We start from the raw sequence: 15,967 nt of genomic DNA on the forward strand, positions 1-15,967 counted from the left end.
GCATGTACAGAGCATCAGATTGGGGAAGAGCAGTGTGGTTTCAGAAGTGGTAGAGGATGTGTGGATCAGGTGTTTGCTTTGAAAAATGTATGTGAGAAATACTTAGAAAAGCAAATGGATTTATATGTAGCATTTATGGATCTGGAGAAGGTATATGATAGAGTTGATAGAGATGCTCTGTGGAAGGTATTAAGAATATTTGGTGTGGGAGGCAAGTTGTTACAAGCAGTGAAAAGTTTTTATCGAGGATGTAAGGCATGTGTACGTGTAGGAAGAGAGGAAAGTGATTGGTTCTCAGTGAATGTCGGTTTGCGGCAGGGGTGTGTGATGTCTCCATGGTTGTTTAATTTGTTTATGGATGGGGTTGTTAGGGAGGTGAATGCAAGAGTTTTGGAAAGAGGGGCAAGTATGCAGTCTGTTGTGGATGAGAGAGCTTGGGAAGTGAGTCAGTTGTTGTTCGCTGATGATACAGCGCTGGTGGCTGATTCATGTGAGAAACTGCAGAAGCTGGTGACTGAGTTTGGTAAAGTGTGTGAAAGAAGAAAGTTAAGAGTAAACGTGAATAAGAGCAAGGTTATTAGGTACAGTAGGGTTGAGGGTCAAGTCAATTGGGAGGTAAGTTTGAATGGGGAAAAGCTGGAGGAAGTAAAGTGTTTTAGATATCTGGGAGTGGATCTGGCAGCGTATGGAACCATGGAAGCGGAAGTGAATCATAGGGTGGGGGAGGGGGCGAAAATTCTGGGAGCCTTGAAGAATGTGTGGAAGTCGAGAACATTACCTCGGAAAGCAAAAATGGATTTGTTTGAAGGAATAGTGGTTCCAACAATGTTGTATGTTTGCGAGGCGTGGGCTATGGATAGAGTTGTGCGCAGGAGGATGGATGTGCTGGAAATGAAATGTTTGAGGACAATGCGTGGTGTGAGGTGGTTTGATCGAGTAAGTAACGTAAGGGTAAGAGAGATGTGTGGAAATAAAAAAAAGCGTGGTTGAGAGAGCAAAAGAGGGTGTTTTGAAATGGTTTGGGCACATGGAGAGAATGAGTGAGGAAAGATTGACCAAGAGGATATATGTGTCGGAGGTGGAGGGAACGAGAAGTGGGAGACCCAATTGGAGGTGGAAAGATGGAGTAAAAAAGATTTTGTGTGATCGGGGCCTGAACATGCAGGAAGGTGAAAGGAGGGCAAGGAATAGAGTGAATTGGATCGATGTGGTATACCGGGGTTGACGTGCTGTCAGTGGATTGAATCAGGGCATGTGAAGCGTCTGGGGTAAACCATGGAAAGCTGTGTAGGTATGTATATTTGCGTGTGTGGACGTATGTATATACATGTGTATGGGGGTGGGTTGGGCCATTTCTTTCGTCTGTTTCCTTGCGCTACCTCGCAAACGCGGGAGACAGCGACAAAGCAAAAAAAAAAAAGAAAAAAAAAAAAATATATATATATATATATATATATATATATATATATATATATATATATATATATATATATATATATACACACACACACACACACACACACACACACACACACATGCACACACAGAATCTTAGATTTACAGTACCCAAATGGATGAATTACCTAGTCTACCTCACGCGAAAATAAAAGCAACACTTTCATTCGTATCAGAAAAAAGGGAACAGATAACAAATTTGCTCAGCAAAGGCTGGTAATTGATACATCTGGTAAGTGATACATCTGTAAGACATGATAGTCCAGTTCTTGAGCCATGTCACACAGCGTGGGGTTCATGCTTGACCATAATGGGCTACTCTGTTAAGCGAGACATCCATAAATACATATGAAAACAACGTCCTTCAATCCCGAAACGTCTTTTTTTTTCTCTCTCTCTGTGCTATATATGACCTGTATATTGAAAGCTTTGTTCCTCATGTAGCAAGTAATTGCTAACTTACTTAGAAACATGGAATTAGACCTACGAAACAGGAAGCCGTGGCCGTGGCTTAAGTTGGAAGATAAACTTAGTGCTCCAGTCAGCTGTATTCTATCCAAGCATTAATATTGTTCGCTGCCACTCACACACACACACACATGCACACAGGGTGGACCTTCCCTCCTTGTAACTAATAACACTCGATGTTTATTTTTCTAACTGTAAACAGAGCTGACGTATTGCCTTAGGTATTGAGAAAGTTACGACGCAAACAAGACGACATTTTGGCTAAGAAAGTTCACTTAAGTGCGACCACATAAGATTCAGAGGAGATTAAGCACCATACGAGAAATGATTAAGACATTTTCGATAGTGAAGATGGGGATTGACTGTGGCGTGTTCTTCGGCTATCGGAAAGCTTATAAGAAAATACGAGTCTCAAATTGTTCAAATATTCGAATCCAACACTTGTTTCAATCACATCAAACTCTACCTATCTATAGGCAAAATATAGCGAGTGCTCCATTTCAGGCAGTGCTCAGACTAGCAACCAATGGTGTTTTGATTTATGGCCTACAAATAACATGGTACATGGAGACCTCACATATACCTATCACTCAATATGACACTCATGAGTGAGGTGCAGATCATGAACGCTGGAAACATTCAATAATGAGATCGGTGAAATGAAGTACTGGCCACACATATGCCTAATCGATTCATCCCAAGCAAGTGTACAGTAGATTGGAGAGACTGGAAATATATCTAACTTTTCTTGTATCTATTTTCTCACTATGTAGCTAGCCCTCCCAAGAAGTAGTCATACACGAAAGCGCTCATGATTCTCGTGTTTCCTTTTGCTAATGGTGTTTATATATATATATATATATATATATATATATATATATATATATATATATATATATATATATATATATATATATACACACACATATACATAACATGCTGTCAATGGATTGAACCAGGGCATGTGAAGCGTCTGGGGCAAACCATGGAAAGTTTTGTGGGGCCTGAATGTGGAAAGTGAGCTGTGGTTTCGGTGCATTACACATGACATCTAGAACCTGACTGTGAGCGAATGTGGCCTTTGTTGTCTTTTCCTAGCGCTACCTAGCTGTAGGGAAGGGGGGGGGGGAGGAATGCTATGTCATATGTAGCGGGGTGGCGACGGGATAGATGAAGGCAGCACGTATGAATATGTACATGTGTATGTAGGTATATGTCTGTGAATATATATGCATGCATATTTTGGAATGTATATGTATGTATATGTACGTGTGGGCATTTATGTACATACATATGTATGTCGGCGGGTTGGGCCATTCCTCGTCTGTTTCCTTGCGCTACCTCACTGATGCGGGAAACGACGATTAAGCATGATGATGATAATGATAATATATATATATATATATATATATATATATATATATATATATATATATATATATATATATATATATATATATATATATATGGGAGGGTATTGATTGAGAGGGTGAAGGCATGTACAGAGCATGAGATTGGGGAAGAGCAGTGTGGTTTCAGAAGTGGTAGAGGATGTGTGGATCAGGTGTTTGCTTTGAAGAATGTATGTGAGAAATATTTAGAAAAGCAAATGGATTTATATGTAGCATTTATGGATCTGGAGAAGGCATATGATAGAGTTGATAGAGATGCTCTGTGGAAGGTATTAAGAATATATGAAGTGGGAGGCAAGTTGTTAGAAGCAGTGAAAAGTTTTTATCAAGGATGTAAGGCATGTGTACGTGTAGGAAGAGAGGAAAGTGATTGGTTCTCAGTGAATGTAGGTTTGCGGCAGGGGTGTGTGACGTCTCCATGGTTAATTTGTTTATGGATGGGGTTGTTAGGGAGGTGAATGCAAGAGTTTTGGAAAGAGGGGCAAGTATGCAGTCTGTTGTGGATGAGAGAGCTTGGGAAGTGAGTCAGTTGTTGTTCGCTGATGATACAGCGCTGGTGGCTGATTCATGTGAAAAACTGCAGAAGCTGGTGACTGAGTTTGGTAAAGTGTGTGAAAGAAGAAAGTTAAGAATAAATGTGAATAAGAGCACGGCATTAGGTACAGTAGGGTTGAGGGTCAAGTCAATTGGGAGGTATGTTTGAATGGAGAAAAACCGGAGGAAGTGAAGTGTTTTAGATATCTGGGAGTGGATTTGGCAGCGGATGGAACCATGGAAGCGGAAGTGAATCATAGGGTGGGGGAGGGGGCGAAAGTTCTGGGAGCCTTGAAGAATGTGTGGAAGTCGAGAACATTATCTCGAAAAGCAAAAATGGGTATGTTTGAAGGAATAGTGGTTCCAACAATGTTGTATGGTTGCGAGGCGTGGGCTATGAATAGAGTTGTGCGCAGAGGGTGGATGTGCTGGAAATGAGATGTTTGAGGACAATATGTGGTGTGAGGTGGTTTGATCAAGTAAGTAATAATAGGGCAAGAGAGATGTGTGGTAATAAAAAGAGTGTGGTTGAGAGAGCTGAAGAGGGTGTTTTGAAATGGTTTGGTCACATGGAGAGAATGAGTGAGGAAAGATTGACCAAGAGGATATATGTGGCAGAGGTGGAGGGAACGAGGAGAAGTGGGAGACCAAATTGGAGGTTTCCGGAAAGATGGAGTGAAAAAGATTTTGAGTGATCGGGGCCTGAACATGCAGAAGGGTGAAAGGCGTGCAAGGAATAGAGTGAATTGGAACGATGTGGTATACCGGGGTCCACGTGCTGTCAATGGATTGAACCAGGGCATGTGAAGCGTCTGGGGTAAACCATGGAAAGTTCTGTGGGGCCTGGATGTGGAAAGGGAGCTGTGGTTTCGGTGCATTATTACATGACAGCTAGAGACTGAGTGTGAACGAATGGGGCCTTTGTTGTCTTTTCCTAGCGCTACCTCGCACACATGAGGGGGGAGGAAGTTGTTATTTCATGTGTGGCGAGGTGGCGATGGGAATGAATAAAGGCAGACAGTATGAATTATGTACATGTGTATATATGTATATGTCTGTATATATATATATATATATATATATATATATATATATATATATATATATATATATATATATATATATATATATATATATATATATATATATATATATATATATATATATATATATCTTTCTTTCTTTCTTTCATACTATTCGCCATTTCCCGCATTAGCAAGGTAGCGTTAAGAACAGAGGACTGGGCCTTTGAGGGAATATCCTCACCTGGCCCCCTTCTCTGTTCCTTCTTTTGGAAAATTAAAAAAACGAGAGGGGAGGATTTCCAGCCACCCGCTCCCTCCCCCCTTAGCCGCCCCCTACAACATGCAGGGAATACGTGGGAAGTATTCTTTCTCCCCTATCCCCAGGGATACATACATATACATATATACACATGTACATTATCATACTTGCTGACCTTTATATTTATACAGGTGAAAGTGCAATTTGGTAGTTCAGATAATTATATTTCCGATTATCATTTATCATTATCATTATTATCATACTTAATTGCTGTTCCACGCATCAGCGAGGTAGTGCTAAGAAACATGAAGAATGCCCCATCCACTCATTTACACATATACATAAATGCCCATACACAGACATATACATACGTATACATATCAACATTTACATACATACAAAGACATATACATATATACACATGTACATATTCATATTTCCTTGCCTTCATCCCTTCCTGTCGCTATACTGCCCCACAGGAAAGTAGCATCACTACCCCCCCACTTAAGTGAGGTGGCACCAGGAAAACAAAAAAGGCCACCTTCGTTTACACTCAGTCTCTAGCTGTCATGTGTAATGCACCGAAAACACAGCTCCCCATCCACATCCAGGCTCCACAGACCTTTCCATGGTTCACCCCAGACACCTCACATACCCTTGTTCAGGCCACTGACAGCATGTTGACCCCAGTATACCACATTATTCCAATTCACTCTATCCTTGCTCGTCTCTCCTGTATGTTCAGACCCCAATCGCTAAAAATCTTTTTCACTCCATCCTTCCACCTCCAGTTTGGTCTCCCACTTTTCCTTGTTCCCTTCACCTCTAACACATTTATCCCCTTTATCAATCTTCCCTCACTCATTCTCTCCATATATGAAAACCATTTCACACACCCTCTTCTGCTCTCTCAACCACACTTTTTATTTCCACACATCTCCCTTACCCTAGGGACAAATTAAGGTTCTTAGTCTTAACAATTAAGACAGATTCAATGATGATACAGGTAGCATAATCAGATGGGTATCATGTGACCACATTGTTAAGGTCTACAGGGTGACTATTTTCCTGCCAATGCCCAGCAATCACATTGCTGTGGTCAATACACAGAGATGGCCACAGAAATGCAATTGCTAAACACTGGCAAGAAAACTATCACCCTGCAGATCCCAACAACCCAGAGGTGACCACAGTATTGCAATCACTAAGCACTGGCAAGAAAATTATCAACCTGTAGACCCTAACAATCCAGTCATATATATATATATATATATATATATATATATATATATATATATATATATACGTTGAGATGTATAGGTATGTATATTTGCGTGTGTGGACGTGTATGTATATACATGTGTAAGTGGGTGGGTTGGGCCATTCTTTCGTCTGTTTCCTTGCGCTTCCTCGCTAACGCGGGAGACATATATATATATATATATATATATATATATATATATATATATTTTTTTTTTTTTTTTTTCTTTTAAACTATTCGCCATTTCCCGCGTTAGCGAGGTAGCGTTAAGAACAGAGGACTGGGCCTTTTTTGGAATATCCTCACCTGGCCCCCTCTGTTCCTTCTTTTGGAAAATTTAAAAAAAAAAAAAAAAACGAGAGGGGAGGATTTCCAGCCCCCCGCTCCCTCCCCTTTCAGTCGCCTTCTACGACACGCAGGGAATACGTGGGAAGTATTCTTAATCCCCTATCCCCAGGTATAATGATAATGAAACTATCTAATAATAAATGTGCAACATTAACTGTAAGCATTACAGCAATAAGAACATTCATCACAGCAAATGGAGTTCAGTATGATATAAACAAAACCTGATGACATTCTAAGGGAGTGTAACGAGCCAGAACTAAGAATAATTTGGTCTTGAGATTTCAACTTTAATTCTGAACAATGGGAAAAGTATGGGCTGGAATATGGATGTAATCAGAGAGTCATGAAAGAAACAGTGCACTGGCATATATGCCGACAACTTAACACAAAATATCAGGGGAAAAAAAATATGATTTTTACAAATATCTTTAATTATACATACTGAGGTCACAAGAATGAGTATCCCTGATCATAATATTACTGGAGTGTGTACTAACAATAATCTCGACATTGATACAGGCAGACATGGTGAAATTAAAGGCATATATATTGAGAAACATTAACCTCTACTTTGAAAAATAAAGTGGAATGAAGTAAATAATCTAAAGTAAAATATCCAAGAGTTGGACAGCCTGAATAGCAGTAATGCAAAATGAAGCATGACAGTGTTCAGACTACAGAGGTATAATCATAGTGTGTTGAGTATACCTAGTAATTTGTAGAAGAGGGAACTGCCTGCAAGGGTGAAAGTATGTACAGAGCATCAGACTGGGGAGGAGCAGTGTGGTTTCCGAATTGGAAGAGGATGTGTGGATCAGGTGACTGTTTTAAAAAATGAGTGCAAGAAATACGTAGAAAAATGTATGGATATGTGTGTGTTATTTCTGGATCTGGAGAGGAAATATGATACGGTTGATAGAGATGCTTTGTGGAAGGTCTTAAGAAGATAGTGTGGGAGGAATGCTTCAAGAAGCAGTGAGAAATTCTAAGGGTATAAGGTTTGTGTACACTCAAGTCATGGTTCCAAGTGAGGCTGGGTCTGTAGCAGGGGTGTGAAATGTCACCATGGTTGTTCAATTTGTTTGTGGGTGAGGTGGTGAGGTTGGTAAATGCAAGTTCAATTTGTTTATGGATGAGGCGAGTATGCAGTCTGTGGGGGATGAGAGGGCCCTACAAGTAAGTTGTTTGCTGATAATACAGCACTGGTGGTAGATTTGAATAAGAAACTTCAGAGGGTGGTGAGTCTGGAAGAAAACTTGATAAGAGAAAGTTGAGAGTAAATAAGAAGAAAAGCCAGGTAATTAGGTTCAGCTAAGTTGAAGGACAGGTTAGTTGGGGTGTGAGTTTGAATGGAGAAAAATTAGAGGATGTGAAGTGTTTCTGGTATATGGCAGTGGATATGGCAGCAAATGGAACCATGGAAGCAAAAGTGAGTCATCGGGTGGGAGGGGGGGGCAGAGGTTCTGAGAGCACTGAAGAAAGTATGGAAAGAGAGAAAGTTACGTGGGAAGGTAAAAATGGGTGCACTTGAGGGAACAGTAGTCCCAACATTATTACATGGACATGAGGCACAGGCTGAGCAAGGGAGGGGAAGTGTGTTGGAAATGAAATGTGGCGTGAGGTGGTCTGATTAAGTAATGAAAAGGTAGGAGAAAAGTGTGGTAATAAAAAAGTGTGGTTAAGGGAGTAGTAGAGAGTGTGCTGAAATGGTTTGGACATATGGAAAAAATGAGTGGGGAAAGGTTGACAAAGAGGACATATGTGGCAGAAGTGGAGGGAAAAAGAATGTGGTGACCAAACTGGAAATGGAACGGTAAAGTAAAAATGATTTTGGGTGATCGGGCACATGAACATGCAGGAGGGTGAATTTGTATAAGGTGGTATACTGGGGTCAACATGCTGTCAATGCACTGAACCAGGGATGTGAAGCATCTGGGGTACACCAAGCCTAGTTGTGGATATGTAGCTGTGGCTTTGGTGCATTACACATGACAGCTGGAGAATGGGTGTAAGTGGATGAGGCCATTCTTCATCTGTTCATGGCACCACCTTGCTAATGCTAGGAGCTGGGGAGGTTGAATATCCTCCCTTCCTGTACTACTGTCCAAAAGAAGGAATGGAGGAAAGAGCCACATGAAGATTTTTTTCTCTAAATCTTAGTCATTTGTTCTGGACGCTGCCTTGCACACAAGGAATATAACTGACAAGAATGAAAAAGATGTTACAGGCCTTCCACTACCCACATCCAAAGCCATAAGAATATTAACAATGGTCAGAATTACTGTACTTGAGATGGGGGCATATATATATATATATATATATATATATATATATATATATATATATATATATATATATATATATATATATAAGGCTACTTACAGTATCAGAAACAATGTGGCTTCATGCTTCCAAAGACAACTGCTAAAAGTAGGGACACATCCTAATTCACAATTGCAAGGGACATGTTACACAATATACTGTAGTTCCTGCCACACACACACACACACACACACACACACACACACACACACACACACACACACACATATTTTAGCTGGATTTTGAGTGTAATGGAGTGCAGCCGGGTCTCTGGGCTCGTGTGTGTGTGTTCGTGGCCTAGCTAACGGAGCCTCGCTATCCACATCATGTAGGTCTGCTTGGTCAAGCACGCTCTTGGCGCTGCCCACAGGACGCCCACAGTCTCCCAAGCTGGTATCCGGGGTTATAACGAACGTGTGACCCCATAACAACCCGGGTTAAGCGAACAGGACCTTGAAGATGACGAGAATGTCCAAGCGCTCGAATGCGACGCAGTAAAATCTAGCGAAACTGCCCTTTCCTTAGCGACGAAGTTAACTGGTTTACTCCCTCGACACCTTCAAAGTTCGATGGCTATTCTGTGCGTCATTGTCTGATACTGTCTCACTGTAGGTTTGTTATCTGAGCACCGTAAAGTCAATTTTTTTTCCCCCAGGCCTAATCCTGGGGCGATCTCATGTGCTCCATGAATTTAACAATGTAATCTCTACGATCAACGTTACGACAGCTCTATGAGAAATGGGTTCATGATGGGAGTGGTGCGAAACTTGCCACCTTTTGCGAGAACAACCAGTTGGCTGTGGCAAGGTGTGAGGAGTATTCTAATAATTCATTCCAGGTGTGTGTGTGTGTGTGTGTGTGTGAGTGTGTGTGTGTGCGGGAGGATGAATGCCGCCTCCGGCTACAGGCAGTGGGGACAAGCAGTGGAGGGAGGTTCCCTGTCACTGGTTAAACCCTAGAATACAACCAAACCCGAGAAATGGAAGTACACTTGCGCACCAACACGCATTCGCTTGGTGCACAACACCGGATTTAAAAGCACCCTGGCTCTCCTCACCGGAAGCAGCCTCACCAGAAATGTTTACGACATTACTGGCATTCTGGGAAAGAAGAAGAAAACACGTAACTCCCAGGTGGTGCTCCGTGCGTCCTGTGAATAGTATTAGGCCTGGCAGGTGGAGATGGTAGAGGTAGGTCGTGTCTGGTCGACTCGCCTCGATTGTTTACGCGTCATTCATTGTTTACCCTTGACTCATTGTTTACCCTTGACTCGTTGTTTACCCTTGACTCGTTGTTTACCCTTGACTCAGGGTGACATCTGCCCAAATCGGGAGAATCATGCACGTTCATATTCTCATGGAGTGTTTATTACCCCAGGGCTGCTTCACAGGGCTTCCATGCATAACAAAACATCACATTATCAGCAGGTCAGGGGGGGGGTTGGCGGCCGTGGCTTAGGGGGGGATGATGGGGGATAAGGGGGGAATATAAGGGGTGTGGGAGTTGTGAAGATGTAAAATGAACCTTAGGAGACGCATACACTAGGACGATCATGGCGTGTGACCCCCCCCCCAGAACGAACCCTGTTCGGCCTGAGCAACGTACCCTGTTACCCCCTCAGCCACCATTATTGATTACAGTTTCTGTATAAAGTCACAGGGACTGAACTCCTAGCGGCATGGAGACCCTGAGCATCCTTCCGGAAGGTATGAACAAAAAATATGTATATATATATATAAATATATATATATATATATATATATATATATATATATATATATATATATATATATATATATATATATATAAAACATTGAAACCCACACAACCTTTGCTGATTTACTCTCTCGCTCATTTCCAGGAACTGCTCAACATGGCCATTGCAAAATCAATCTGGGAAATCTTAACTCCACCATCATTGCTACCTTCCTATTCTTTCCCAGAGTGGGAAGTCCATGGCTGTCGGCAATGGAAGAGAGGAAAGAAGAAGGGAGACATGATCCTCGCCTTTCTTCAAGGCCCAGAATCGACCTGATAATTGTCAACGCTGGTCACACCATCCCACTCGCACACAGCCATGAACTACATAGTGATCAGACAGAGAGAGAAACAGGAATAAAAATATATTGTTAATTCTCTTTATTCATGTACTACACAGGGAGGGAGTATTACACTCCGTGTGGGTGTATTTCAAAAGGAAAGACACATTTACTCTCATGGAACCCATCTCTTTCCCGACATATATTATCTGGAAGTTATAAACATTGTACTTCATCTTGGGTCATTTCTCCATTGTTCGACATGACAGTTCTCGTAACTACTACAATTCTTTTCATGTATAACAAAGTTTTACCTTCATATAAGTGTGTGTACATACGATTATATACTCATACACATATATATGTACAGTTATTAATGCATACAGACACAAAAACAGTCATCAGTTTACTTGTATTTTGTAATATTTCACGAAAAAAATTAAGTAGAGAAATACCTATATTTGTATTTCCCCTTTTTGAGCAGTGAGAGGCAATGAGTTCAACGGACTCAAATCCCTCCTCGCACACTGTCCAATTAGGTGATGAGATGATGATTAGTTTTCAACGTAAAATGTCGCAAAATATTGGGATAAAATGGAGGATTTGTGCATCTGGTATGCTGGCTCAGGGGGCCCAGCAGACGACAGCCACCACACGTTTCATTCAGTATCGCGATGGCTGCCATCAGGAGAGGGTTACCACACTTCGCCGTCGGCACTGTCGTTAAGGGCTTCGGCCGAGGGTCCAAGGAACTGGGGATACCGACAGGTAAGAGTCGAGTTAATGAAGCACTGTAGCCGAGGATGGCTTCTTTGGGGGGGTGGGGGTGAATTAGGAGATCGTGTGGCATGGGGTCCAGCTTCTGGGAAAGTGCGTGCGGCGTGTTGCGAGTTTCATAATGTTTCGACCGGTGACGAAACGACTTCATTTCGTAATAATCTTACATTAGTTTTATCGGTAATTATGATATAACATCTATATCTTCAAGGTGAAGAAGTGAGGAAGACTGTGCCGTGAGGGAAGGAAGAATGACATTTTAATATACTTTGCTTGCGCGAGCTTCGGGGAAAATGTTGCGTCATACATAGAGTAATGCTTTGCCCTTGAAACTAAATTAGTTCCCACAATATTGGCTCAAGTCACTAGGGTACATTTGATAAGAGATATGCCTCATTATTGCCTTAATGGGTAAGATATACCTCATTATTCCCTTCATGGAGACGTTGGCATTTCAATCATGATGGTATGAGTCCAGTGCCCCTCAGAAAAAAAAAAAAAAAAAAATATATATATATATATATATATATATATATATATATATATATTTATATATATATATATATATATATATATATATATATATATATATATATATATATATATATATATATAGGGGCGGGTCATAATTACACTTAGTAAGCTTTGATTAATTATATTTAAAACATTATCTTCCCCCCTAAAGGATGTAAATTGTACTGTGGTGGGGACCATTACTGATTGAGCTTACTCATGGTAATTTTGCAATAATTATTATCTGACATGTTTGAGATGGACTGAAGTTTGAAGAGGAAGTGTAGTTAAAAGAAAATAAATATGTATGTAAAGTATTCATTATTAACTCTAGATAACAATGCTGGGAGAATTGATATCAAAATATCTAATTTTTATATCATTACCCTTTCCCTGAACTTCAACCTACCCAAAAGTATATTTCATGAGTTGTAAATTGTTTTTTGTCATTTTTCTTGAAAAACTTTTACATATAGATACCACATGACATTAATTAGTAGGTCTTAAACTAACTGAAGTTGATCTATGGCAGAAATGCTGAAGTAAGGAGGAGAAATTGTGATAAAATGGATGCATCTTGTACGTAAATTAGCATGGAAACAGAAGGTTGTGCCAATATTATTGTTCCTTATTCATAGGAAAAGGTGCAAAGAAGGTATTTAGCAATAGGGGAATAAGTCTATTAAGTATACCAGGAAAAGTGTATACAAGAATATTAACTGACAGAGTGATGGAACGCGGAATGAATGAAGATCAAGGGTGGTTTTAGGAAAGGTAGGGGATGTGTGGATCAGATTTTTGTTGTAAAGAGACCGTGGAAAAGTATGTAGTGAAAGGTAAGAGGTGTATGCAGCTTTAGAGAAAGTGTAGGACAGAGTAAGGTGGAATGCTCTGTGGTTGTGTTAAGGATATATAGTACATGGGGGGACAACTGTTGGGTGGTGTAAAAGCCTATAGGTGAGGAAATGTGTGCATAAGAGTTGATGAAGAGTCGAGCAAAAGTGTTAGGATACATGTAGGTGTGAGGCAGGGCTGTGATGATGTCACCATCACCTTTTAATATATTTATGGATGGAGTGATAAGAGAGATGAAAGCAAAACTAGGGCAAAGGGGGTGCAGAGATGGAGTGTGGTGGTGAGATATGGTGGAGAGTGGCGAGCCTGTTTGTGGATGATACTGTGTTGTTTGCTGAGAGTGAAGATGAGTTGCAGAAAGTTGTGTGTTTTATGATGTAAGTGGAGAAGTTTCAAGTGAAGTGCAAGTCAGAGTAATGTAATGGTGTTTGACAGGAAATGGAGTGAAAGAATAGATTTTGTAAAACCATATAGAGAGAAATAAGAAAGTGTACTAAATTTTGTGCTGTGATATGGGAGGGGGGGGGGGGGAAGACTGGACAAAGTGATGGAATTTAAGTATGTGGGAGATGTCTTTGGTAAGTTTAGTGATATGGAAGGAGAGATAAGGGAAAAAGCAGTATAGGTTAGAAGGGTCATTAGGTCCCTTAATAGAATAGTGAAGGGAAGAGGTGTAAGAATGGAAGTTAAGAGAGGATTAAGGGACAGCATAGTTAAGAGAGGATTAAGGGACAGCATAGTCTTCCCAACCCTGACCTTTGCAACTAAAATATGGACATGGAATGAGGCACAGAGGCCAAGAATCCAGACTGTGGAAATGAGCTATTTGAGAAGAGCATGTGGTGTGACTTGATGGAATGAAGAAAGAAATGAAAGGGTGTATGAGAGATGTGTTAAGGCAGGGAATGAATTGTGGAGTGTTAGAATGGGTGAAACATAACACTTTGAGGTGGTTTGGGCATATGGAAAGAATGCAAGACTGGGAGTTTACAAGGAGAGTATATGATAGTACAATTAAATGGGTTTGTGTGAGTGGAAGACCACCTCACGTGACATGGGGAAATAGGGTGAAGGAATACTTAAGGGAGAGAAATAGATGACGAATGCATGGAATGGTGTATGTGAGGGAGACATGTATGGACAGGGATAAGTGAAGATCTTTTGCCTTGTCCAACCCTTGGTGGGAGTTCCCGGAGGGAACAGGTGTCAGAGATATATGTAAGATAGTTATAGATAACCTATGTTATTTTCATGATGATGCAGCATTCATCCTTATATGTAGAAGGAATGTGAGATATTTTGTTTCTTAATGAATAATAATGGATATTAGCATGGCTTTCTAATTAGAGCTCAAATTATAGCTTTGCATTAAAGATTGGGGTTCTGAACAGGTAATGGCAAAAGAAGTTTGTTTGTAAAATGGATTTATGTGAGTACTATTAAGCTTTAGAAAGAGCTTGTTATATGTAATGAAAGTTTGAATATGAATGGCTGTTTTTTACTGAATTGATGAGTTTCGGCCATAGAAACAGCCCTACACACACACACACACACTCACATTTCTGCTTAAGGTAAGGATTCATAAAGAATATAACCTGTATCAGCATACTTTTTATAAAAAACACACGATATGATCATGCTGAAGTATTGAAAGTTTACTTATGAACATTTAATCTGGTCCTAGGTAATTCTTACACCTAAACAATCTGATATCCTCTTCAAGTCCTAAGTTGAAATGAACTGTTCAGCAGTTTACAGTAACAGTTGATCATACTTATAAGGACATTGGCTAAGTAATAAGAGCAGGGGAGTGTTGTATGTCGATTTTAGATTATTTTATTTGTTTGTCATTATTAATAAAACCATCTTAGCCATTTTACTTTGAATCAGTCAAGGGAAAGCTTCCAGGTGTGTAGATCTAAAGCATCATTTTAATGAACTGGAGTTTACTGATGTTTTTGTGATTCACCTCCTGTTAGCTCATGGAATAATAGAAAAAAACAGAAAATGATGTTATGCTGACAGTTACTTGTGATCTTCGACTTGATTCGAAACCTAGCTTGCTTACGTTCCTCCAACTGGTTATAGCATTTATTTACGTAAAATAACCTGAAATCAGTTTTCTTTACAGTTATCTCCAAACTAAAATCGAGTGAGGTTCAGACTGTCAAAATCCGATTGGCATTTCTGGTGTTGTTTTGAAAATGGATCGCTTTTAGAATTTAGATTTTTGTCTTATATTTTTTCTAATCTGATAACATAGTGCACATTCAACCTGTGTATTTCAGTAATTTTGTGAATAAATGATGGTACTAGTTCCTAATGTAGTCCTGTGCCCTGGAGATGAAGAAAATTTATACTGATCTGCCATTTACAAAATGGCTTATGGTATTTCATCCTGATATGGTTTATTGTTTTGGAGGCAGAAAAATTATGCTGAAACAGTAGATGTCACTTGAGCCCTCATCACATTTATGATAAACATTTCTTGGCTTACTTATTCTCCGTATCCCAGTAAGTTATTTTTCAGATCCATTGAAGCTACAGTTTAAATTGCCTGATTGGTTAATGGGCTTGATGCCAATTTGATAAGGAAGTAGACACCACAGAAAATATTAGGAACGATCTATACTCTTGCTTGTCGCCCTTAGCAGCTAAGAGGACAGAAATTAAAGATGAGTGGGAGAGATTGTACTAGG

General features: G+C 40.2%; 1 protein-coding gene across 2 annotated transcripts in view; it reads left to right on the forward strand.

Moving 5' to 3' along the window:
* The first annotated feature begins 11,735 nt into the window (after window positions 1-11,735).
* The window catches only part of Rfk (Riboflavin kinase), a 30,844-nt gene continuing 26,612 nt past the window's right edge, over window positions 11,736-15,967 (forward strand). For both annotated transcript variants that reach the window (XM_071685357.1, XM_071685358.1), the window contains exon 1: window positions 11,736-11,891. In XM_071685357.1, the coding sequence (XP_071541458.1) occupies window positions 11,798-11,891 (94 nt within the window). In that variant the 5' untranslated portion in view covers window positions 11,736-11,797. The remainder of the gene's footprint in view (window positions 11,892-15,967) is intronic.

The sequence above is a fragment of the Panulirus ornatus genome, chromosome 40 (genome assembly GCF_036320965.1).
Source record: "Panulirus ornatus isolate Po-2019 chromosome 40, ASM3632096v1, whole genome shotgun sequence".
NCBI classification, from domain to species: Eukaryota; Metazoa; Arthropoda; class Malacostraca; order Decapoda; family Palinuridae; genus Panulirus; species Panulirus ornatus.